The 26,538-nt window shown below is 42.6% G+C and overlaps 1 protein-coding gene across 3 annotated transcripts in view; it reads left to right on the top strand.

The window, feature by feature from the left end:
- NEURL1 (neuralized E3 ubiquitin protein ligase 1) overlaps window positions 1-26,538 on the top strand; it is a 161,990-nt gene that overhangs the window by 77,219 nt on the left and 58,233 nt on the right. For all 3 annotated transcript variants that reach the window (XM_054071238.1, XM_054071240.1, XM_054071239.1), the window contains exons 2-3: window positions 16,289-16,530; window positions 21,193-21,514. In XM_054071238.1, the coding sequence (XP_053927213.1) occupies window positions 16,289-16,530; window positions 21,193-21,514 (564 nt within the window). The remainder of the gene's footprint in view (window positions 1-16,288; window positions 16,531-21,192; window positions 21,515-26,538) is intronic.

Here is a 26,538-nt window from a genome sequence, read left to right as displayed (position 1 = left end):
GGCTTGCAGTCTGGCATAAGCAGGGCTTAGGCATCACAGCTGCAACATCAAAAGCAATGCCCATTGAACTGGGAGGTAGTTTGAAGGAAGCACGTGCCTGTGTTCGAGTTGCACCTTGACAGATCTGGAGGTGTGTTTTTGACACAGACTCCTGCAAGAGCCTATTCTTCTTCTCTTCCCTGTGCTGCTTCCTAGCAACAGAGCCCTTTGTTTGCTTTATGAAGTTCGAGTGATCCTCAGGCTACTCCAAGTCCCAGACCTCAGCCACCGGAAAGCTGTGTTGCCTCCAGGAGGGTCTGTGGGTTTGAGTCTGGGAGCGCTCTCCCACTGGTGGAGAGAAGGTTCCCACCTGCAAAGTGAGGATGTGGAAGGTGCTGTGCAGAGACCTGGTGTAATGCTACCCCCTCCTCGCAAGCACAGAGGGGGAATTAAGCCATAAACCACACTGTGGCACACAAAGAAGCCATTTTAATTTCAGTCTCTGCTGGAAGCACCACATGGAAAAGAAAATGTGATCAGTATAAAATGAAATGTTTATGTTTCTAGGAGCAGAGACCTCCCAAATAATTAACATCGCTTGACAAACTACTGTTTAAAATGCAAGTGGTTTAAGTGCTGCAGCTCAACAGGCATTCGTCATAGCTCTGGCGTAAATGCGTTACTTGCCGTGGGTTGGTTGCTACTTTAAAGTTAAGATTTCTGGTAAACATCTTTTGCTTAAGGAAAATGATTCCATGATTTTACTTTTTCTTTTTTTTTTTTTGGAGAAGCAAAATATTAGAAAACTGGCCAAATGGCCAACTTGGTGTCAAGGGCATTGTGGATGCAGTTCTGGAATGAAATAAATCTGTTGCACAGGTCAGGTGTTTGGTCAGAAGAAAGACAAATGTTTTACTGGCTTTTACTTTTGGGAAGAGGAGAGAGAAAACAAAGGGCTTTTGGGGGGAGGTTGCTGGGACCTGTATCTTCAGCTCTGATCTATCTCTAATCACTGACTCAACTAAATGTGCTTTAAATAAAACCTTGGTTTTCTCTGGGCGGTTGGGAGAAGGACTGGAGACATACTATTGTTAAGGATTGGTATTTTTCAAAGGTTAAAAGTAGCAGCTTACAAAGAGACTGAGATGAAAAAAAAAGTTAAAAGAAAAAAATCTCCCTGGAAGATGGAAACATATGGGTGCCTATAATGTGCTGAAGCATCCCAGATCAAAATAGCTGCTGTCTTTGCACACCAAGTAGAATCAGATTATGAAATATAAAATAGAGTCTTAAGAATCTGATTACCTTTACAGAGATACTATTGGTGCTGTGAATTTCCTGCAGCTTGGAAATGGAAAATTGCTCAATTTAGTTTCTGGTTATCCTAAACTAGTTCAATGCCACCCTCTGATTTTTCATCTCCAAAGAGAAAGAGACCATCACTGGTTTGAGACCTTTCTGCTCTGGATCCTACTATAGCAAAGCTGCACACTGGGAACTCCAGGTCGTGCCTTATCCCGAGCTGACTGCAGCTCCAGACTGGTGTACCAGCAATTGCTTGAAGGAGGTTGAGAAGTTCTTTAGCATATGATAACTGGAATCTTTTGAAATTTGTTGTCTGTATATACATAACAACACACACTTTCCATCTTCTTTTAATCCTGTGCTTTGGGAAATCTGTGCCTGAACCCTCATAGACAGACTTTATCCATTTTCTATCTAGCATGTGGCAGAAGCAGTAGTTTTATGACACACAAGTGCCTGATACTGCTGGCTCAGTTGATGCAGGAGGGGGTGTGTGGCATCGTGTGGGCAGCTGTAGTAAAATATAAATATGCACAAATTACCTTAAATAACTTCAGCACTCCAGAGGAGTGATTTTGCAGTGCACCGTCTGGGGAAAAATAGAGAGCAGTTTTGGATTTGCGCAACTTCAGTTTTATGACAAATCTTTAGGGTTTTTATTCTATGTACTGTATTTATGGAAGTAGGTTCAGATTATGCATTGAGATCTGCTTTTGGGTGCAGAAAACTAATCAGGGAAATGCTTCATGGCCCGGAGGTCTGGATTTGCGAACTCCAGTTCAACAGCTGCATCTCTGTGCGCTGGCAGGAAGGAGTGTGTCAGGGATGCAGTGTGGTCCTTATTAAATTATAATTTAGAGCTGTGGTTTGGAGAAACAGGTGAATTATATATATAAAATATATAAATCAATGGTCTTTGTCATCAGAAAAAAATGCCCCTTAGTTGTACAAAGACTAGGATCTTCCATAGTTTTTCAAGCTACAAAAAGCAAAGAAACTGAATGAATGAATTGATCTCCACGCTTAGTTGCTCCTTCCTCTTCTGAAATAGTCTAGGTGTCTTTCCGCCAAAAGAATAAGGCCCCTTGAGCCCTTTAGGCTTGCTTCCTACTCTCACATGACCTTCAAGACAATCATGCCATGAATGTGGCTACATTGGGAACAATGCTCTGAATTGTGTGATGTTGCATTTCTTTTGCTTTCCACTCTTATCAATACCTGAATATGCAAAAATGCCCTTTTGCATGAGTTTTAAAGGAGTATATTGTTCCTAGTCCAAACTGGCTTGCTTTTCTAGCACATCTCTCTTCCTTCAGCTATTTAGAAATGCAGTTCTCTCCTTATCTTCATGATGTTCCTCCCAAGTCACCTGCTGTAAGTTACCTACCTTCAGTGAATGGTGACTGATCATCTGAGTTTTGGTATTGAACAGTGCATATCCTGAGAGAGTCACTCAAATTGACTTAAATTAGGATAAAAAATACTATTTCTTAAAAGTTTTATTTATTTGCTGTTTCTTTACTTATATGTGGACTGTAAACAATCTGGGGCAAGACCTCTCTCTTCTTTCTGTCTTTGTGAAATTCAGTGACTAGCAGATCACTTTTAAAGAAATAAAACATCTCTATGTTCTCTTGTCCTCAAGCAGTGAGGTTTCAACACCCTTGGTCATTTACTGGCTGACCTGTTGCAGCAGATGCTAAGGAAAACAAATTGCTGTATGGACTACTCCAGCAGCAGCTATTTTTAACAAAACATTAAGTAATAACTTCATGGGTCTGGCATGGGAATTGCTAGGAAGGATGATGGAATAGTATTCATGCTTTTTCTTCGGAATAAGTGCCAGGGATGCTGTTTATCTTTGTTAAAATAAACTGTAATATTATGCCCTGACTGGCTGTTGAAGTTCCATGTTTTAATTCAGTGGTCCAGGTTCAGATGCTGATCTGCAAAAGAAACAGGGTTAATTACTGGTAGAGGATGTTTAAACTGGTGCAAGTGATGTGCTGCAGAGCCAGACAAGAGCGGGAAAGTCAGTAATTTAGATTCCACTTGTGACTGTGGTACAGAAAGTGCAGATTAATGAAGGAATGCACGTGTAGATGGCCAATTCTTGCGCAAAGAGAGGAGTGTTGTCCTTTCTCCTGGTTTTGCCTCAGCAGTACTTAAATTATTTGCCTGAAAAAAATATTGTTTTAATCGTGTAGTGGTTGATGCTTCTAATGCTACTGACGACCTGTCTGGTCTGAGCAAAAGTTCTTGGTTATAATTTCTATTTGTGCAGCGAGAAGTTGCTGGAGAGCAGGACCAGTGTCCTGTGTTGGGTTGGCAGCTTTACTCCTGTGCTCTCATGTCAGCTCTGCCAGGTAGGTTGGAGGTTTAACAACTCTGTGGTGGGAGTCAGATGTGGAGGTCCTGTGCTTTAATCCCAGCAATACACCTGAAAAAAAATGCCATTTTGATGACAAACTCTATAATCTCGTGTAGTACCCTGTGCAAGTTACTTTGCAGGAATATATTACAGATTAACTAGTGGATGCTACCAAAATAAATCCAGCTGATTATAACTTGAAAGAGGGAAGTGGCTGAGAAACTTTAATACTTGTGACAAGGGAGGTGGAGGAGAAACAAGATGTTTTGGAGAGGAAGCAATGGTAAAGCAAGCAGGGTGGAATGCTGTGTGTTCTATGAGTTTTCCTCAAGGAGAAATGGGCAGAGGAAGAGGTGGGAGAAAGTAAAGGAAGATGTGAACAGGGAAATGGTGGAAGAGGAATTCAAGGAAGCACATAGCTCCTATAATCCTGGAACATTTAAGAGGATGTTAAGTGTGACCAGATAGCAAAGCCAATAGAAAATTTTCACCTGCCTGATAAGTTGCTACCTCTAAAAGCCCCATACTTTAAGGATTTATTTGCTGCCAAACATAGTCAGGAAAAATGCCACTGGAATCAATATCTTTTGGGTCTAGTCAGTCTGTAGCAAGGCTAGAATTTCAGGTGTATTTTTCCTTTGTGAACAAAAAAATTCCATATTCCATTTCACAATGGCATAAAGCTGCAGCCAGGAGACCCTCAGCAGATGTTTGTTTAAAGGGCTTCCCTCTAGGATTGCATTTGGACTTTATGTTGAATGAAAATCTTTGATATTTGGGTAACTGGTGTGGTTGGAAATAATTTGAAGACTGTACCAACTAACGACAAAGCAAGCAGTGTGATTTTCTTATGCTGAAAAAAGAAGGAATTTTTGGTTGATCAGAAAGAAATGAAAACAGACAAAAAAGATACAGGGAAGACATACCAGGCAATGAGGTATCTACAGCCAATCTGCAGAAAGGAAAAAAGCAATGACCCGAGTATTAAGATATCAATACCAGAAGGGTTTTGCAAAAAATTCAGAGGCTTGCTCAAGTTGCTCAGCAACATTGTCCTTAGACAGACAGGACTAAGTACTCCCTCAGCCAGCTCCTGGAGTAGTGCGGGCAGACCCTCAGCCCTGGTCAATGGGAGCAATGCAGCTGCAGGAGGGGAGCTGCAGTAGTCTGGAAATTCTTGGTGACTCCACTAAGGGGTGAAAGATCTTTGTTACAGGAAGCCTCTGTAGCTGGACATTGTTCTTCATGTGTGCTGTCACCTCAGGATGTCAACTGGCGGCTCCACAGGTGGGGGAGTGCTGGCTTTTAGGTTTGGAGGCAAGCTGTTTCACATGCACTTGCAGGCAGACATGAGCGGAGGAGGCGTACTTAAACCACTGAAAGGGGGGAAGGGGACCCTTTGGGCAAAGCACCACTTGGGCTCAAGAGGGATAATCGCAACATCTCAGAATTGCTTGTTAAGCTTAAAATACAGATAGGGTAAGGAGCTGCTTCTGGCAAGCGTGCTCTCAAGAGACTTTGCAAAGAACAACATCATGGAACTTTAGGAGGAAGAGTGTGAAACAAATGTGACTTGAGCACTGTGTTTCTAAACAAGACTATACACAATATAAAACAATTTTACAGTATCTCAAAGTGCCTCTAAATGGATGGTTTATATTAGGAAAAAAGGCGTGCTCCAAGTGTAGATGCCATGTGTGACACAAGAAAAATTGCTTCCTGAGATTCTTTAGAAATAGTATTACGGCTTAAAACTTCATGGTATGTGGTACTGAATGATAAACATAATCTACAATGTCCAGCTGGGTAAAAGGGTAAAAGAAGAAGCAGAAGAACAGGCAGGCTCTGGGATATATATCCTATCCCAGATGCTAAATTAAAGAGAGGTCATACACATGTGACATTTGCTATAAATTCAAACAGCAAAATGCAGAAGAGGCAATGAAACCACTGATGATTTTAAAACTGGTCCAAAGTTGTAAACAATGTTTCTGACTTGAAGGGAATATTATACTGTACTAACATGTTCTGCTGTAAGGCAAGAACACACCAGGGCTGTGCTAGGTGTACCTGTGCTGTGTGCAGGAATAGGTGTTTGGAAAGGCACAAGGGATGTGTGGATGCTGAATCACCAGTGCGGCTGAACCCACTTAAGGCAAGAACTCTGTTGTTTTCTGTGATCTAAGCTCACATAGCATGTCAGTGTCACAACCTTTCATGGCTTTGGGGAACTGAGGATACTTGAGGGTTAAATTGCTGTGATCTCAAGGATACTTTCAGTAGGGCAACTCTATAGCGTTCGCTGTGAGATAGATGATTCTGCCTTTGTCTTGGAGTGTTTTCTAGGCTCTTTCTAGAGGCATCCTTCCAGCAGTATTTGTTCTCTGCCACGGAGATATGAATACGTGCCCAGCAGCCATACCACCTTCCTGCAAATGTTGTCTGTGCAGAGATACTCCTGTTTCCTGTCCTATGTTGGAGACCCAGTGCTATTCCAAGGTCTTATTGCTTACTTGCCTTATTCTAGAGCCAAAATTTTTTGAGAGAACAAGGCAGGATGGTGTCAGCAGTCTGGGACTTTTGTCTTTCTGAATGAGAAATGATCTCTGATTAGGGAGCTGTACTAAATGAGACACTTCGGATAGGGGATTTCAGAAACAACGGGAGATTTTTGACAACCGTGTTTTGTGTCCCTAATGTAGTCTCAGATACTGGAACGAATGGCAGAGTAGTGGGAGAGTGTCTTCGAGCCTGTGATCCAGGTGAGATGCTCTTCATTACCCTCCTAATCTACCCTATCTCCACTGGTGACAGAGAAAGTATAAAGAACAGCATCCTAATTTAGCTCATTATATTGTAAACATGTGATGTGAGTAGTGTGTTGTGGGGCCAGTTCAACATCTTCAGTCCAGAAGCACATCTTTTATATTATACAGGTAGGAGTCAAAGCTAACTCCAGGGTGTGAGTTCAGGACAAGAGCTTCTTGGACTTGCGTTTTCTTTGAATGGCTTTGTCAGTAGGTTACAGCGTTGTCTATCATCTCTTGGATTTTGGTCCTACAGATCCATTTGATTGAGTTTACCACTCTTAGTTTGCTTTTTTTTACTGCTCTCCATTGCTCCCACCTTCCTCCTTGACCTTACAAATATCTGAAGTTTAACCTTGACAGGTTACTTCTGTTTCTGGTGAACTCTCAATATGCAGACTTCCAAGCTATTACACCGTACATGGAAAATGTGCCCAGGACAGACTTTCCATTAAACTGTATTTAAATTGGAAGAGAATGCTGGCCCATCTACAAGTATTCCAGAATTAGCTCCCAAAATACTGAGGCTAGTTAATCTTTTGGAAGAACAAAAACTCTTACTGATTTATATTTAGCAGAGGGAATGCATTTTAGAAACAGTCTATATGAGGCCCCTTGAAGAAAACATCTTTTATATTGATTTGTAGTGTATGGAAATGCTCTGTGGCCATAAAATATTTGCAGTCGGGCTCTGCTTTTATGTAGCTACTTTTTTTTTCAGTGTGAACTGTCATGAACCCTCTGCGAGTGGCTGCTCTGCTGACTGTGGGCTGTACAGTGAAACACGCTACCTCTGGGGCAACAGTTCAGCTTTTTGTCACAGCTGTGCTTGGGATTATGAGAGGGGAAGGGGAAAAGTGCAGTTAGCACTGTGGTGGAAACACTAAACCTGGGATAACGAGGCTTTTGTTCAAAACTGATAGGAGGTTTGTACTTGTGCTGTACCTTGGGACCTGTCTGACCCAGGCACCTGCCTCTGGCGAGGGGATGTGCTGGTTGAGGAGGACACATGCAGAGCCACTGTTTGGCCTCCTGGCAGATCTGCAGCAGGACATGGGTGAGAGCAGAAGCTGAACTTGCCCTTTCTGTGCGCTCATATGAGGTTAGAGAGAGGGCTGGAGGTGCTGTTGGCCCTAATCTCAGCAGCACCACTCTTAGTTAAATGTCTGCTATATGTGTTTAGGCTTAGTTCGTGTGATTATAAATCAGAGGGAACTCTGTAATTTTAATACAGCTGTAAAATGTTTTGTGCATAGTTCTGTTCTATATTATGGAAATGGGTAACTGGAATTATGGTAGGTGGGACGAATTCACTGGACAGTTCCTGGAAAAGAAGCTAGGGCAGATAACTGGTTCATTACTCAGTGAGTCAGAGAAGCAAAGAGAACTTATTTTATTAAATATACGTAATCTTCTGGCCAATGGTATACCTGCTTATCTTTGAGAAGATAAGGATTGTCAAGAGGAAATAGCATGGAAAGTTTTGGGTTTTTTTCTTCCATTTGTCCCACCATCAGCAGCATGGACAGAGCAGCCATCACCCTGGGCAAGTTGTTCCTCCTCCTGAAGCATTAGCATTAGCAAAGGAGAAGATTCTCAAACTGTGCATCTGCAAGAGAAGGATAAACAAAATTTTTAAAACATCCCTAAATCTTAAACTGAACCAGACTTAATCTTGCTTTCTTTTGTTAGAAGACATAAATACATTTTTACGTCTCTCGTTAGACTGCTGACAGACCTGACCTGATCACAGCAGAACAAAAATGCTCTAGATCAAGAAAGAGATCTTGGATGCTGTTTTTACTTTGATCTTCTCATTTCCGACTCACAACGTTCAACTTACGATGCCTTAGTAATAATAATAAAGAATTAATAAAGATGCAAAGAGAAGAAGGTCAGAAGTGCCTTGCTGCTCTCAAAAATAAATAATTGCGTAGCCCATGCAAGTCGCTCCTGCTGTGGATCAGAGGAGCTGTTAAAAGAGTGTGGGGAGGAGTGGCTGCTGCTGATGGAAGGGTCTCGGTCTCTGTTCCGTGGACCTTGCTGGACCCTGGGGGACATGGCTCCCAAGGCAATTCATCCTGCTGTTGCCCAGCATCGCTCCGAGAGGGGGTGTGTGTGTACGTGCGCGCGTGTGTGCGTGCTCACCTCCTCTCTCCTTAGGCGTCAGACAGAAGCATATGGCTGTTTACTTATGCTCTTGCTGTTCTTAAGTGCTTAGTGGACTTATGGTCTGCAGGGGGCCGGAGGGATTTGCATGGAGAGAGGGCAAGAAGGGAGCACCCAAAGAGTAGGCTGCACCCCTAGGAAGGGTCTAGCAGGTCTTGTGGCTGTACTCCCTGGCGTGACACCTTAGTGACTGAATTGCTGCAAATGACTTGGAGAGATGCTGAGTAAATACTGCCTAATCAGGGACCAGGGCATGGTTAGTGGTTACATGACATCATTACTGAAGATGTGAAGTTTAAAAATTCATTTATAAGGAGAAGGGGTTTCTTCTGGAGAACGTGCGTATAGAAATACCTAAATATTCACACATCTCTCTCCTAATCTGATATTTTCTTCACAAAAAAAAGGGCATAATCAGCCACCTCCATTGTGCTTGGTATTTTTTTAAGCATTTGCTGTGCTGTCAGCTGGATTTGTTACTCCTGGAGATGGTGTGCATGAGGTTTTATCTCCCCAGCTCAGCCTCTCTCTGCTGTCCTCTCTTCCTCCCTGCTCTGCATTTCCAAGGTCTTCCTCATCTTCCTTCCCACATCTGGTAGAGACTCCTCTATTCTCATCACTTTCTAGGTAATTTCAACCACAACCATTAATTCAGCTCTACTCTTCCTACAATTAATTTGCAGATTCATCTCTCCTCTGTAGTACTGAAGTCTCCTTTAGCCAACCTAGATCTTTGCTCTGGATGGTTTTTTTTCTTTTTTAATAAAATACTACAAACAACTTAGACTTGATATAAGCAAAACAGAGCTCTTATTCTCCTGTCGTTCCTCAGCTCTTTTACCTTCTTTTTTCGCCCTGTATAAAAATTACCATCCTTCTGACTCTTACTAATACTCATAGCCTCAGCATCGTCTTCAAGCAAGTCTTCGTAAAACTTCATCACATTCAAGTTGTAACCAGAGACTTGTGAGTGAATGGGTTCAGCAAAACCACACCCCCCACCCTGAAATTATCACCTCAGCCACTGCACCGCATGTGATAGAAGGCAAATGCACATCCCAGCAGAGTAGAGAGGCAGAGGAAATGATATTTGCTGTTTCAGCCCATCCTCCTAAATGTGCTCAAACACATCAGTGTCCCGAGTCTTGCAGATTTTACCTGCATCTGTCTCATCTTCAGGATACAGCCTTTCCCCTTCCTTTCCTTTCTGCAGGCCTCAGTCTTCTCTCTTCTGCCATTGACAAAGTCTTGCCAAGCTTGTATTTATTCCAAATTACTCCTATTATGCCTGTTTTCATACCCTGTGTCCTTACTGTCACTTTTTGCATCTCTTTCTCTAGTTTTATTTTTCTCGATGAAATTAAAAATCAGCTTCTTCACTTTGAAGGCTCCTCACAAACTAACAACACCCTATCACCGTTCAGTCAGGTTTGAAAGATGGATCCATTGTGGATCATCTTGCAATCAACTCCAGCTCCTATTGCCTACTTTTTAAATGCAGAGCCTTCTCATAGATGTCTGTAAAACCACCCTTTTTGTCTTTCAGATCTGTTACTTTAGACATAGCTTTGCTTTTTCATCAAAAAAAAAAAAAAAAGAAAAAAATGCTCAACTCCAAGCCCCACCCTGACTGCTATTATCTCCTTTCATGTGCATGTGGTCTGTCTGCACCTGCCTCGTCTCGTAGCTTGCAATTTAAATGGAAAATCTTACACTATGCACGAAGCTACTCTCTTGATACATCTCATCACTGTTAAAATAGCGCAGATGAAAATAAGTTATGTTTTGGCTTTGACTTGTTTTGGAGTCTTGGATGAGAGCGCTACGTCTGACCTGCTGGCTCAGATCCACCATGTAGATATGTCCCTAATTCACTAAACTTTAACCCAAGATGCTTATAGCTTCAAGCGTTCTGGATTCAATACTCCAGAATTAACCCTTTGCATTTCTATCATTGAATGCCCCAACACCAGCAAAGCTATAGCCTGTCTTTATGGAAGAGCAAAGCTTTGTTTCCTGGTCATCTTGTAATTATGAGTATTTCATTGTGGTGACAGCAACCCGATAGGGCTATTGTCATCATAACAGGCACAAAGACACTTGGATATAGGCTGGAGGTAACGTGATTACTTATTCCTTCAAGAACAGCAAACATTTTTAAAAGCAGTGAAGAAACCTTTGTTTTTCATTTGCATTAATTTATGGTTCCCTCTCTTCTGTGCACATGCCCTGGGTCAGGCTGCATGTGAGAAAACAAGATTTGCAACCCCTTTTCAGTTTCCGCTGCTGTTAAGTTAATATTTATTTTTAGTAAACTGTATCTTGAAGTATGTTTTTAAGAACCCATTTGCAAAGCCTACCACAACCAATTCATTGTGTGTTTCTCCATTTGAACTTTATCAGCAAATATGAAGGAGCAGCGTAACTAGTTACACTGTATTTCACATAATTCCTGAAAGTATGGGAACACCTCAAAAAGCAGTAAGGTTTATGAGCATTTACCTCATAGTTGTTCCTCCCTCTGCTGATAGTAACCATCCAGCTTTGGAAAGGATGTGCAGTATTCTCTCAGGGCAAGGGTTTTTTCTACTGTACCATATGCGTGTCCCTGGGCTTCCCTTGTGTTCCCCATGTCTGCAAATGATTTCATTTTCTTCCTTCCCAGAATCCTTCCTTTTAAATGTATATACAGTACAACCACCTGCCGGATAAAGCGCTCTCTGTTAGCCTCTTTTGATAATGTAATCATTTTGAAACCCTTTTCTCCTTTCATAGTGTGGTGTTTTTTCCCATCCACTTTTTCACTGAGCTGCAGGCCCCCTGTCACCAACCCCAGACCTCTCCTCTCCAGGTGGACAGGGATTTGTTTTTCTCATTTTCTAGTGCATGTCACTCCCTTAGCTCTGTTTTGAAGTAGCCTTTTCTCTTTCAATTCTGAATGCCACTTATTTCACATGCTCAAATAAGTTTATCTTAAATACCTTGCAGATAGTTTTCTAGTCTGAAATGAGTTTCAACACTATTCTGATAGCTGCCTATCTACGTTTTTTTTTCAACTGGAAAAATATATTTAAAATAAATTAAATCCAGTCATTTCTTGCAGCATTTAAGAAATCTCAGGCCTTTAGGATTATTCCTAATGTTTGCAGAGCATGAATGCTTATGATGAAAACCCCTAACAGGCTTTAGGATGCATTTTGCTAAGCTGAGAACATCCAGTGCTACCTTTTATATAGTTTGTGGATGCTGCTCAGGCCTTGAGAATCCAGGAGACCAGGGAGATCTAATGCACATGGAGGCAGAAGTGTGCTGCCTTTTGGGACAATATTCTGCTTTCTCAAACAGGGGTCCAAGAAGGATGCACTTAAGAATGGGACATCTGAAGGCAAAGTGATACAGAGTGCTTCACATTGTGGTTCACGTAATGTCTCCTAAAGGTTTCAGAAGATCCATCCCACGCTCAGGGGAGCAAGTGCTGCATTACCGCTTGGCAGGGCTCATGGCATTAGGGGCAGGCTGTGTTTAGGGTTCAAGCCCAGTACTGAATGAAATAGTTGAAACAGCATCGGTTATTAGGCATAAATTAGTAACTGAAGTCTGTCCAGTCTTTAAAACCATAAGAGTGAGCAGATGCGGTTCTTTGTGACCCTCAATGTAAAACCTGGAAATCTGTACAAGGGTCCATGGTGCGTGTCTGGATTCGCAGCACTTTGACACAAAGGCTGTTTTCAGATAGGCATGATTTTGCTCTTGTGACTTTCGTCACAAGATACCATAACTCCTGCTTCTCAGGGGGAAGTTGTGTTATGTTGTGGAGTGAGAGTGGTAAACCTGAAGTACCCTTGAACATGTCCTTAGATTTCAGCCTTCTTTCACATATTTCTTTGTTTGAAATTTATGTTTCAAGCATTCACTTCACTTTTGTAGATGACTGATAAATCAGGTTGTGGGAGGGGAGAAGTCTGGGACAGACTCTCAGTTAATGGTGTCTTGCATGGTTGCTGTGAAATCAGCAGATCTTTTGCTTATTTTGCTGACTGAAACTCTGGGTTTGAATGTTCCATTCAATTCTTTTACGTAAAAAAAAAAATAAAAAATTGAAACCTACTGCAAGGGCCCCAGGTGTATTGTGCCACCACTGCTGGGAGGAAAGGCTGAGGATGTCAAAATAATGTGGAGGTCCCTTGCTTAAGCGAGGGAATGGGAGAGACCAGCTCAAGGCCAGTGTGAACAAAACCTTTAAGCAGATGATTTACTTTTAACTGGCCAACTAAGGACAGTGATGTATCTCACCAGTCTAAGTTTCTAAAGCGTCACTTTACTCTCTAAGTCCAGTCTTAGGTGCTTTTGTTACCATCTGAATTTGCCTGGTGTCTCCTCCTTTTGGAGTGGGCATGCTGCCCTGAAGAAGTGAGCAACAACCTTTGTATTTGGCCTGTTGCTTTGTAACTTTTCCAAGCCTTTGCAAGATACAAAACCCCATTAATAAAAAGTTGCACTTCTGAAAATTAAGACCTTTTCTGGTTCTTACGCCAAGCATGCTCATCATGCAAGAGTCATTGTATTTGGGAGCAAGAAGATTTGCATAATCAACCTGTGAAAACTGATTCTGGGGTGGTTTCTTTGATTCCTGTACATCATGGTAGCCCTGTGTTTCGTCTCTGTGCAGGGCGGGCACTTGTCCTGCAGGTGTTGGTCTGGGGTGGTTTTGCCCAATTCTCGTGTAGCAGTGCCAAACTGTCAACAGCAAATAAGCATCCCTGTAACATCTCTTCTGTGGGGTCAGACAGGACCCTATGGCTCTGTAACACTGCTCCAGCAGATGCTCTAGACATGCAATGTTGTTATCAGAACCTGTTTTGAAAGATATGGGCAGTGTTGTTGACTCCATTATGGTATTTTAAAAGGGCATAGTGCCCTGTGGAGAGGAGCGGTAGTTATTATAATCACAGTCAAGTTATCCACTAAAATTAGAGCACTGAGATATTGAGACAGACGAATTAAAATGTGCATGCCTTTGTTCTGCATGACTTTGTTTTGGTGAGTGACTGCTAGCAAAAAGTCTGAGCTACAAAATTCAGATCTGGGTACAAGGACAGCGTGAATTGAATGTATATTCACTAGTAGCAGCTTCTCTTTGAGATTTATACACCCCTAGAAACTATCAAAGAGGTGTTGAAAAAGACAGGACTGGAGATGACCAGGGAAAGTTTTTCATGTTTTTCTATGGATCCTTTGGCTCTTTATTGTCTCTAGTGATTGATTATATCCTTCAGTACATGTCTTGTTTCAGAAATGATTGTGACTTTATATATATTTTAGAGAAGCTGGAAAACTTAGGATTAGAAGTTTGTACACAAGATGCTTACTTTTAGTCATTTTACCTGTAAAAAAAGGATGTAGAAGGAAGAGAGAGACATTGAAGAGATGAGTAATGAGAAGATCCAGCAGCCTGAAAAAAACCTGCCAAAAGAGAGCTTGGGATGATTTGCTTTGACTGTCTGTCAATGGTCTTGTCCCTACAGACCAACATGACCCACCTAGGGAGGTGGAGTGGAGGAAGGTTATGTAGACTACTTTTGTTGGCTCTGGTTCATAACCAATTGTGGTGGTGAATAGCATCATGTTTACAGTGATAAAGGAAATACTTCTTTGCAAATTACCATTAGGCCTGAGGAACTCGTCAGCAAGGTATCATTAAAGCTGAGGGCTTAACAGAGTTCCAGAGAGATGGTAATAGTGAACATCTGGTTTGGAAAAAAGCTGGCGATACTGGAAGGGATACAGCCTCCTGTTCTTTAGGGCACAAGATAGCCTCTAATTAAGCAGGTCTTAGGAAGTAGCTTCAGAAGATTCTCTCTATGGGGCTGCTGCTGCTTGTGTTATCTTCTGACTACCCACTCTGGGCTGTGGGGAGAGTCAGGGTGCATTATCCCACCTTAGTAGCACGCCCAAGGAGAAGAGGTCAGGCTCGTGTGAGCTGCTTCATCCCCATGTTCCCTACGTCAAGCTGCCTCTTCTGTGCAGTCTGTTCCTCCTAAAGGTTTCCTTCTCTGACCTCTGCCTGCTCAGGTGCACCTCTACTTTTTCGTGGTACTCTGCACCTTATTTATCCTCTTCCATGTGTGAGGAACACGAGAAGGAAGATGACTTATTCCATGTAATTTTTGGCATCAAATAACTCCCATTTGGTTAATCTCTCCCTTAAAGCGTTAATAACATTTTTTAAAGTCCTGTTTGTCTGGCCTCTGCTCAGTTCTGAAGAGATAGCACTGCTGCTGAAAATGTGAGGAAAAAAAACAGCAAGGAGATGAGAGCAGAAGGCTGGAGTAACTGATGCTGAAGAATTAAAATGTTCTCATCAGAAACCAGAGTTTCATGTTCTCTTGGTAGTTATTCAGGCTAACCCTGAGCATGTGCCATTACAGCTTCCACGGAGCTACAAGCTAAAACTACTCCAAAGGCTGGGAGGAATAGGTTCCAGGCTTTTTATTACAAAGTCAAGAATTACACAGGAGGTGTGTTATTTTATAGTAGCTATATAGAGACATAACTATCAGCAATTAATTTGTGTGAAAAATGTATATAATTAGCGTCTGTAGTTTGCATGTTTCAGGAATGGAGTTTTAAACTATACTGTTTAGTCATGCATCTTTGCAGCCCGAACCACCACATTGTTAAGGTCATATTTGCTTTTGGGGCATCCTTGAGTCTATCTAATCCTATTCTGTTGATACTTTGTTTTCAAATCTATGAACATCTCCTCCCAAACATATGTACATAATGTAGTGTTTATGTGCTCACAAGGAAAAGGCAGCAGATGACTTGTGTTCAGTATAATGATTGCTTTGTGCTTGAACTGCTGTAGGCTCTCTGTTGAAAACAAACTCATGCATCCATTCGTTCTTGAACAAAGCCTCTGTCGTGACTGTACTGGTTGTGCATTGACTCTTTGTGTATGGCCTTGGTTAGAGAAAGACAATCTCCTCCCTGTTTTGTAGCCTTTCTCCGTCTTCACTTTCCTGTCTGTAATCATATCATGCTGATCAGTGCCTCCATGACAAGTGGGATCTCAGCTGAGGTTCCCATCAGTGGAGAAGAGAGAATGGAGAATGGATGGTGGTTCAAGGAATCCAGTTGTGTTATTGTTGAGTGGTACTTGAGTATAAAATAGCAATGTATGTGTCTGAGCCGGTGCTTAGCAAGGTTGGAGGCAGGAATTGATGGAGTTGCCCTTGTAAAGGAGGAGTGAGAGAAATGGTAAAGTTGTATGGGAGTTCTCTGGATGTGGAAGATTCTCCCTAAATGTGACAGCTTTGATATAGCAACTTCACACGTGCTTTGTTCCAGTTTTGGAACCAATTCTTGCCCTCTCTTCTGATATGTGACCTGAAAATGGCGTGTGATTTGGGTGTTGGCCTGCGTTCTCCATGTCACTCTTAGTACTATCAGACTGTCCAGATGGATCATTTTATATCCGTCTGGCCTTTTATTGTTCAAGATCCTCTGGAAATGCTTAGTGATTTACAGAGTGAGGATTTGACTAACGTTTATTTTGATCTATAGTTCCCCTCTGAAGTACTCCTGCTTTTCTTTTGCAATGAAGGTTTTTTGTCCACAGCAGATTTGAAACCTTTTTTCCCCATTTTGCTTTCAGATTCCATAGGTGGGTCATTTTCGACTTCCTCCCACCGATGCCACCACAAGCAGAAGCACTGTCTTCCCATCCCGCAGTGTGGAGTTCTGTCCATCAGCCCTCTGCTTTTCCATCCCCACACAAAGGGATCCCAAATCATCATGGACACAACACAGAAGGCAGTGAAGCGCCAGGCTAGCTTCTGCAATGCCATTACCTTCAGCAACAGGCCCATTGTTATTTATGAACAAGTCAGGCTTAAGGTGAGTAAATGATACCTTTCCTTACTGTCTTGTGAGCTGCTGTGAGTGACTGTTGGGGTGTACCAGGCTTTGGTGCTTGCACCAGATCTTTAGTCCTTCCTTGAAAGGCACAGTTGTCAGGTTTTGCCCTTGAAGATCTGCAGTCTTTGTTGGTAGTTCTGCTTTTGTCATCATACTTCTTGTACCTATTAGTACAGACTGTTGTAGAAACTGAGAAGAAAAGGGAAATTCATGCTCAGAAAGAGCTTGGCTGGATGTCTGACAAGGAACGACAGATTAAGTTGAGACTGCTTGGAGAACTGCAACAAAAAAGGGCTGTATTGGTCAGTCTGAAAGGCAGAAGCTTCAGTATCTCTCTAGCTAGTGTGTCCTCTAGGGTTTTCATGCATCCTGCAGAGGAGTTTTACTGGGTGAACTGAAGGAAGGTGAGGAGTTAGTTAACACGTCCAGTTCCAAAATGAGCCCTTTTCTTCCTTAAACAAGGCAGCACAGAGGACTGGTCTCGTGGAGGCAGGAGTCAGCCTTTCCGCTGCCTAAGGGTAAGAGATGAAAAGGACCTGGAAGTGGAGGTTCTTACTCGTGTGCTTGGCAGGGAAGATAAAAGGTTTTTGCTGAAAGGATGAAGGGAGCAGTCAGTGCAGTCACAGTTGCTGTCTAAGAAAAGCATTTTTTTGGCAGTCTGCTGACTGCTTTGTTGAATCAGCTGCCAACAGCATTAAGGTCAGAGGAGAGAACATTGCAGGTGTCACATTTTTCTCACTGACAGAGGCCAATTTCACTTCCTTTGTGTCTGTGGTGGCCAAGAGAATGGAGTTGGTAGCCCTCGTGGTGCAGCTGCCATGGGAAGTTCAGCTTCTCTAAGACAGCATGCCTTCATGTGCATCCGACCACTGCGTCCTGATGAAGAAATTAATCAGTCCCCTTAGGAATTGAAGCTCTTTTAGGCTGTTAGCATCTAGAAGGACCTTGTGGCCCTTTGCACGTCGTCCACAGATGTTTAACAATCTTTATGCCCTCTAGCTTATGGGACAAAGTATTTCTGTTCTTAGCTGATTCTGTGCATTTCACTGGCACAAAATAACTCTTTGGCAGACTTCAGTTCATGGCATACAGGAAAGACCCACCTGCAAATCCTTCATTTACACGCAAGGAGTTTTCCAGGGTTTTTTCTCCATATAGCTACTGACTCTGAATGTTCCTGCTGTCACCCTTTGCTAGAGGTCCCAGATTGCTGGGACCTACTCCAGTGTATCAGCCTTCCCTGCCTCTATGCTCACAGCCAGGAAAGGAGCAAGAAACAAGGAATATGCCTCCTTTTGAAACTATAGAGAAATTTCAGTGATTTCAGGCTCAGGACCATAGGTCCTATCCCTCCTCCAGGTTTGCTGTGTTTCCTGTGGCAATCTTACTGCTTCCGTTCAGACTAGAAACCCAGTAGGACTCCCTCATGTTGCCTAATGGGATTTTTTTCCATGTTGGCCAGCAGTTTGGACAAACAACTGTGAAAAATTGTTTGGGAGGAGATGAAAGCAGCACTTCATTTTTGAAAACACCATCAAAGATTTGAGTGGGTTTAGTGGTTTAGGCAAAGGTTCTGGGTTATTCCTTCTTCATTCTGAAACAATGTAGCTATCTCAGGAAATTCACACTTGTTTATCACTGTATATTTTAGGATTTTAGCTTGCATAACATGTGAAGAATATGCAGGCAAATCTTTCATCTTTGCGCAATGGATTTATGAGCAGAACTCCTGCTGAGTCTAAATGTAAGATCTCATGGGAGTAATCAACAGGCTTCAGCACTCTAGGGATGGATGGAAATGTGAAAACATCTTTGGTCTTCTGATAAGTCTATCCTGCAATTGCCTTGTTATTGTGCATGCCTGTGGAAAATGGTGTGTTAAATCTTCTTACCAGCTAAAGACTAACCATAAACCAAATTATTCAGGTCATATAAAATCTGAACTCCCTTGGAAAAACTAGAAGAAAGAAGTCAGGAGATACCATTCTGTTTCTTTGGTCTTGTGTCTTGGGTTTTATTCTGAGATTTCTTTGTGAATGCCATCAGGTAGCCAGGATTGGGGGGGAGAGGGGGCAGGAAACTTTCTTTCTTTGTCTCCATGATATATGTCCCAGAGTAGTTTCTTCTGTGTAACTCAGGGCTCTGGTAGGGAGTGAGGTGAGATTGTCAAAGGTGGCAAAAGGCACAAGAGCGGGAGCTTTAGTGTAAGTACCCATGGTTTAGCAGTTGGGATGCAGGCTATATCTTTTCCTCCTCTTCTGGTACCCAGTGGATCTCCCAAGCTTTTCTTCTGTCAGTGGCTGCTAAAGAGAGAATCTGGTTGATCATTAACCATTGCCTTTTTTAGCAAAACTTTGTACCCTTTGTCCAGCTGTGTCTAATTCTTGGCAGTTTTTTTACTAATTTTGGATATTAGTTTGCCTGTGGTCAGGCTGTATTGAGAACTGTTTATAGGTGCTGATGAATACATGGAACATGCGTAGCCTTGCTTACCATATGAATATTTACTTCATGAGGCCTGTGATTGCTGTGAAATATTGGCAAGAGACTGTGAAAGAGTAAATTCTAGAAATAACAATGAGGCCCTATTTATCTCAGACCCAAAACCTTTTAGGACTTTTAGTAAATTTGCTGCCATAAATAATCCAGGCGTCTTCTTGGTTTTTGCATCTATTCCCCATTTTGTCATGTGCACACACCATTCACCCCTGTTTCACTTAAGACATGCATAATCCCATCGGATCCTGGCCAGGCATGCAAAGTAGCAAATCTGCTTCAATCCTTTTTGGTCTGGCCCCAGTGTCTATCCCACAAGCAGGAGCTTCCCGTAGTTCCTGGGATTGAGGTCAGTGCTCAAGTGTTTCATGTAAACAGTTTAGATGCTCGGCTGGACGGAGTAGAGATGAGGAACAGCCTTCGCTTAACTGGGGAACTGTCTGTGGATAACTTTTTCCTGAAGCTCTGAGTTATTTTCTCCGATACTTTAATTATAAAACAGAAATCTCTAGGCTTTGAACAATTACTTTGTTGTGAGATTGTTCTCCAAGGGCACGTGTTACAGGTTTGCCTTGGAGAGGAACATGTGAAAGAAAAATGCAACATTTACAAATGTGGTTAGAAGAGAACTGAGAAGTCTAAAGAAAATGTCCTGGAGAATCCCTTTGTGGAAATCTTGTGCTTCTAAGCTGGGACACAAAGGCCTGATGCCAGACTTTAAGGATAAAGTCCTGCAGTCCTGCACAGTTCAGTCGCTGGCATTGCCACTCATCTGAGCCATTAGTGCTTTGGCAGAGCAGGAAATGACAGTAAGGTAGCAAGTTTTGTGTGACGTCTGGTAGGTGGTACCTATCCATGTTTCTGGTCTTGTCCTATGGCCAAGAGTGAAATTGCTTGAGGCTGCCAAGGCTTTGATGGAAGAGGGCAATCTCAAGTGTTGTCATGTTTGCAGCAAGTTCAGTGCATGAACAAAAAGACTGATTACATTTCAATTGACATGCGGGAACTATCCCAGCCCCATATCAGGATTGGATAAAGCATCTTTATGTCTTTCATTTCATAGTCTGGGTGCTGACAGCCTGAATAACTTTGAGAGGAACAATTCCCAGCAGGTTCATATTCCAAAAACAAAATGAGAGAAAGTATTCTCTAAGGGAATTGTCTCCATCTGGGGACCATACAAATCCTAGAAGACTCCCTGTTTCCATGGAAAGAAAGGGACTTTCTAACTGGGTGATGATTTGGGTGTGCTGCTTGTGTTTAGGACCCACTGCCTGCTCCCTCAGATGCCCTGCAGTCCAAGGCTCAGTGTTTGTGAGAAGGCTCTGGAGGCATCTATGATCCTTTGTCCTGCTGTCTCTCAGGTGCAGAAGGGTGGATGTGACACAAAAACTATAGCAGATGTTCCTGACCCCAGATGCACTAACTAGATACTGACAGATGGGATGTAGATCTGCACAACCTATCTTAAAAAACACCACTCACAGCTGAAATAAATATGTTTTCCTCAATCATAAGACAGCATCTATCATTGCCTCCTAATTATGTCTTAATACAGTTAAATACGTTAAATTTTGCTTCCCCCCCGCCCCCCCCCCCCAGCCTCTTCTGCAAGGCTGCGATTTCATCCAATCTGACAACCTTAAACAGGAGTAAAACTGTCTTTTACTCAACTGGGAAACTCAAAAAACCCTATGGTGGTGACTGTGATTCTGGAGCCAGTGCTTTTCCCTTGGGCCATGAGATACCCATCATCCAAGCACCACAGGGGAAGCGCTCTGCTGCTGCCGGTGCTGAGATAAAAGCTCTTATGGCCATTCTTTAGCACATTTTGTGAGAGGATGATTCTTAGGCTGAAAGGAATTACCCTAGAAAGAAGCGAGTCATCATACAGCTGTAATTACATTTCACCTCTCTGCAAAGATTTAATTTGATTTTTTTTTTTTTAATATGTGCATTGTATCCTAAGTGTGCAGCATTGTTGCTTGCAGATGAAAAATGTATAGCAGTGTTTGATGGGTAAAATGTTTCCTAAATCTAATGGGCTCAACTGCACAGTGGCCATCGGTGCTCGGTGTAGAGCCTGTAATCTCTCAGTCGATGTTCAAGTGCCAAATGCTGTTATCGCTGCTGTTATCTTTGCAGATCACTAAAAAGCAGTGTTGCTGGAGTGGGGCTCTTCGACTTGGGTTTACTTCCAAGGATCCATCAAGGATTAACCCTGACACTCTGCCGAAGTACGCATGCCCTGACTTGGTTTCCCAAAGTGGTTTTTGGGCCAAGGCTTTACCAGAAGAGTTTGCAAATGAGGGAAACATCATAGCCTTCTGGGTGGACAAGAAAGGACGTGTTTTCTATCGGGTGAATGACTCCGTTGCGATGCTCTTCTTCAGCGGGGTGAGGACAGCAGAACCCCTCTGGGCTTTGATTGATGTCTACGGACTCACCCGTGGCGTGCAACTCTTAGGTGAGTAGTTGGGTCGGAACGCGCAGGGATGATGCTGGTGAAGGGCCAGCCTGATGCTGAGCTGTCCCCTGCTGTTCAGGGAAATGGCTGTTGTTCCTCCTCAGACCATCTCACAACCTCAGCCTGGAACAGTGGGAATTGGAAACTTAGCACATAAATATAACATGAGTGGGAGGTGGGGAACAACTGCCTCGGTATAGCACTAGAAGACACCTGTAAATAGCTGGATTTCTACTCAGAGGTGTTATTCTATTAGAGTGTGGTCTGGAGTATTGCATATACTTTGTAAAACTTACTTTTTATTTAATCTACTGCTATCCCCAAAGTGGGGAAAGGCATTTTGGATGTTGTGTATAAATCCTTCCTGGATGATGCTGTTATGATTTTCTGGCTGGTTTAGTGGGCAGATTTGAAACATGGATATCTTCCAGATTACCTAGGAGAAGCTGTGGCGGCTTTTTCTGGGGTGTTACTTTCACAGAGGAGTTTGATTTGTCCTCTTGAGCCTGAAGGTTGGATATACAATTGGGGTTGGAGGATGAGGAGTGCTGAGTGCCTGTCCTCTTCTGCCATCCTCAACTGAAACAGAGATAGTTTGGCATTCATGAAGATCCAGTCTAGCCCCAAATGTGCAGGCTGTCAAGATTTATGCTATTAGAGTTTGTACATCTTAGAAGAACTGAAAAGAGTCTCCAAGCACTCAACTTAAAGGGTGGCTAGGTTGCTGGGGGTCCAGAGGTGTTAGCAAGCAGCCTTAGAGTTGGCTTTGAGTTGTCACTAGGGGACTAATCACAGCACTTGTCCATGTAACAGTAGTTTCATGGGTCTTGTTTTCATCAAGGAAAAGGTTAGATGGTACCTGCTGGCCTTCATGAACTGAAGTTCCTTCTGAAGACAAGATAATCTTGCTAGGCTGAGAGAAATCCTGGATTTTTCTTGTCGTGCAGCGTCATCATCTCTGTTAAAATGACATCGTCATGATCTATATCAAAATCTTTAATGAAGCCTTTTCCCGACAGTTCTGCCTCCTTCCTGCAATGCTTCCTGTATTAAAAATGTGGTGGCAAAAGTGTCTGTAGCCAGCTACATGGCAGGGAAGAGGGATGGAGGTTCAGAGGTGAAGAAATAGGACTGACCTTTTCTTGCTGCAAAAAACTCCCGTCTAAGATTGCATAAGGCAGAAGAATTTCTCAGCAGCAATTTGTTCCTTTTAGGAGCAGAAAGATTTATCTTTTGTTGTGAATCAACTTGAATCGGAGCCACTAGGCAACTGTTCATGGGCCAAGGTGGTGATATTTGAGTTGGGATCTAGAATTTGGGCAAATGTCACGCCAAGGGTTCAGTTAAGAAGAGCTTATGAATGGCTCCAAGTCCTCCAGCTGTTCTTGCGAGATTTGACACCTCAGAACTCCTCCACCTGATTAATGAGGGCCCATTACTCTGGATTATGTGTTTCCTTTCAAAACACCAGAGAAATCATTTCCTATCCGTCATCCACCCTTGTGTTGTCCTAGCGTCTTCCACATCCTCTTTCACAAGGGAGATGTGACTCTAGCCAGCCACTGACTTACCTCTAGTCTAACAGGCTCCGGACACTCTGGTGGGTATGAAGTCCCAAAATGAAGCAGGCAGCTTCTGAGTTTACGCAGTTGGCGTGGAGCTCAAATACGTATTTATAGCTTGTTCCAGCAGCCTTCAGCAGGCTTTAAGCCTAGCAACTGTGCTGAAACATCTTTGACTGGAGTCCTCTGTATCTCCATTCATTATTACAGCACTAAGAGTTAGAGCAAGCAAAATTGTTGGCTGTGTTGCCTCTGGATCCTATAGACATACCCACTGCAATCCTCTGCACGTCTGTTTTAGTGTAGCAGACCACACATACAGTACAGGACAACGTGCCAAAAACTCCCATGATTTGACAAATGAATTTCATAGCTTAGCTACAAACATATGGTTGAATTCACCCGGGTATGGTATGCAGGGCATCTGATGGAGGCTGGGGATGCTTGAGTGGTATGCTCAACAGAAGAGCCTAGCATTTCAAACTCCAGTTCAGTGATTTATTCTCCCCTTCTGAGCCCCAAACGTGTTCCTTGTTCTTCAGCTTCACTACTTTATGAATGATTGTAGAATCGCAGGGTTATACCGCACCTCTGCACTGCCTCTGATGCTTTTATGTGTATTTCACCTCAGAATCTGAGTAGAAGCTTTAGTGTTTCTGGTCACTGTCTTTCTTTTTATCACAGAATTATTCCCTCCCTGCTCCCAGTAATGTAACTTCACTTCCAAAATCAGACTTGCCTGAAGGAAAGGCATGGAGCAGTAAGTCTTGTGGCACTGCAGGATCCCAGCTCTGCAGGGGAATGCACAGTGTGCCTTTATGTCCCCAAATGTCACATCTTCCAAAACCTCACATTTTTGTTTCACTTATCTGCGTTATGGTAGCATTTCCAGCCAAAATAAGGGACCCAGTAAAGCAGGACAATGATCTATCTAGTCTAGTGACACTTTTTGCTGTCTTTACAGATTTAATAGAGACTTGAACAAAAGGGGCCACAAAGACTGGGAGAGTTAAATCATTTGCCAGAGGTTATACAGCAGTGCTACCTGATACAGGAATGCCATCAGCCTTGTCGCCCAGATCAGTCCTGTTTCTGTTGCTGTCAGCATCACAGGCATTGCACAACTCTGTGGCATCACTAAATTGTACGTGTGGATGAAAGAGAAACATCTATTTTGTACCTTGCTTTTTAATTTCCTTCTGCTTATGACTTCCCCCCATAACATCAGCCTTACTGATAATTGCCCGCATGTCATTATTGCTGTCTATGCAGAGGTTTGTGTGGCTGTTGCAGATATTCCTGGGTCTGACTGCCCTTGCTGTGTGTTCGGAAGCAGAGCCCCTTAAGCAGCTTTTTTCCCCTGCTTGATTTTGTTCTGAGATAGGTAAAAAGGGCTGTCATGGTTCACTGCATCTCAGCCAAGGGGAGGTCAGGAACTGAGTTTGACCATATCTTGCCTGTCACTGCTGGAGTGAGTCAAAATGAGAGATTGGCATAAATCCACCTAGAAGGTGGCTTCAGTGATGCAGCTGACAGTGCTGACACGCTCAGTCTCAGGTGAGAGGTTACTCTTTGCTCTCCTCACCTCTATCCCCATCATAGAGATGAAGAGGCTTAAATTCACACAGGAATCTGGTCTACTCTGACCACAAGATCTTAGCTGGTTTCCTGACACACTGTAAAGGCATAGGGGAGGTTGTTGCAGTTGAGTGCATGCATATTCTGTGTTTTAGGCATGAGTTTCAGCGTAGATGCTAGCTTATGTGACCTGTAAACATACCCTTATACAGTGACTCTCCTGCTGACATGCTGAACTTGCAGGCAGGATGGTTTACAGCTCTGCTTCCCTTTTTGGGCAGCTAGTTTTGCACAAGTGCACTTTTACATTCCAGGATAATTTAAAGTAATATTTACTAGAAATGTGGCTTAGCCTTATGTTATCACTTCAACATACACACATGCTCATTCACACTTCAAAAAGAGTCCGAGAAAAATAGAATATAAGCAATCTGCTGCCTCGCTGCTATAATAAAGCATCAAAAAAAAAAAAAAAAGAAAAGAAAAGGAGCAATGTTTAAATCATGGGGTCTTCAGAGCCCTGGAGGAAGGATGGCAGCTCATGGGAACCAAATGGTGTTTTCTCATGTTAGCCTGCTTCTTTAAAGCACTTGGCTAGTGAGGCTGGCGTAGACTAAAATTAAGAAATCTTCATGTGGAGTTTCTGTGGACTTACTGCTGGACAGCAAGGGCAGTAGCTTTCCTCGGTGATGTGTAAGTTAAAGTGTAATGCTTGTCTTCAGCATTTTCCTGTACCTTTTGGTGAGGAATTCCAGGCTTACCTAGTGCGTTTTTGAAAATTGCCCCTTTTTTTTTGGCAGTGGTGTTGTAACACAGGTTTACATAATGGATGAGATTGGAAAGGACCAATGAAGATCATCTGGCCCTGGCATCTAGTGTCCTTTCTCTCTGCGTGACAGAGATGCCCTAAAAGGATGAAAAAATGGTACTGCAAAGAAATAATGATTTCAGGATATTGCACCTGCCCTGCTTTGTATTTCCAGCGGGGTAACATGAAGAATTATCCATTCATTTTCCTTAGTCCCATTGGTTGCTATTATGGTCATCAACCAAACCTCTTCACTGCTTATTTCTCCATTCACGGTCTTCTATGCATCTGTGTTTTGATTCATGCGGTATTTCGAAGTAGTCTTACTCTTTTACCAGTGTAGACTTGGAAACCCAAGGATAAGTGTATTTAGATTGGCACACTGAGAGGCCCTTGTTGAAAGCAAAGCTTCGACACCTCTTGGAAAGATGAAATATATGAAAAGCTAGTAGGACCTTGCAAACTGGGGAAATTTTAAATGCATACGTATTAAATTTACCTGAAGTAGAAACAGTATAAAGATATACTTCAGTCATAAATATGGATATAGATTCTAGTTGAATTAACTGGCAGTGCTGCATATCGAATTAGATATATGCAGACTCTTTTCTTTCTCCAGATCCACTTCCTAGCTTCTTACTGCTTCATGTTTGCAAAGTATCAAAAGTCAAAATATGAACTGATGATGGATGGAAATGTACCCATCTTGGGACTTAGGCTAGTGTATATTTGACAAGGAAGTTGCACATTTTGTAGAGAAGGAAGTAAGCACGTTTTTCTTTCTTTACCTCTGTCAGCTCTCAGGTAAATTGAATCTCTACCTCCAGGGCACCTTTAGAGGAAACACTAAATAAGCCTTAAACGAGGTGGATTTATGGTCAGATCTCAAGTGTGAATAGTATAGGACTGATGATAAATCTAATTTATCACATACATCTGCAATTTTACCATGTGGTTATTACTATTTTATTTTCCAAGTGCAGAACTTATTTTCCACTGCCCACAGGAATCCATTTCTGTTTATATTCAGTCACATGCAAATAAGCAGGCTGATCTGCAGAGACTGCTTTGCACTA

Source organism: Cuculus canorus, chromosome 7 (assembly GCF_017976375.1).
Source record: "Cuculus canorus isolate bCucCan1 chromosome 7, bCucCan1.pri, whole genome shotgun sequence".
Taxonomy (NCBI): domain Eukaryota; kingdom Metazoa; phylum Chordata; class Aves; order Cuculiformes; family Cuculidae; genus Cuculus; species Cuculus canorus.
This window is presented reverse-complemented; position numbering and strand designations above follow the sequence as displayed.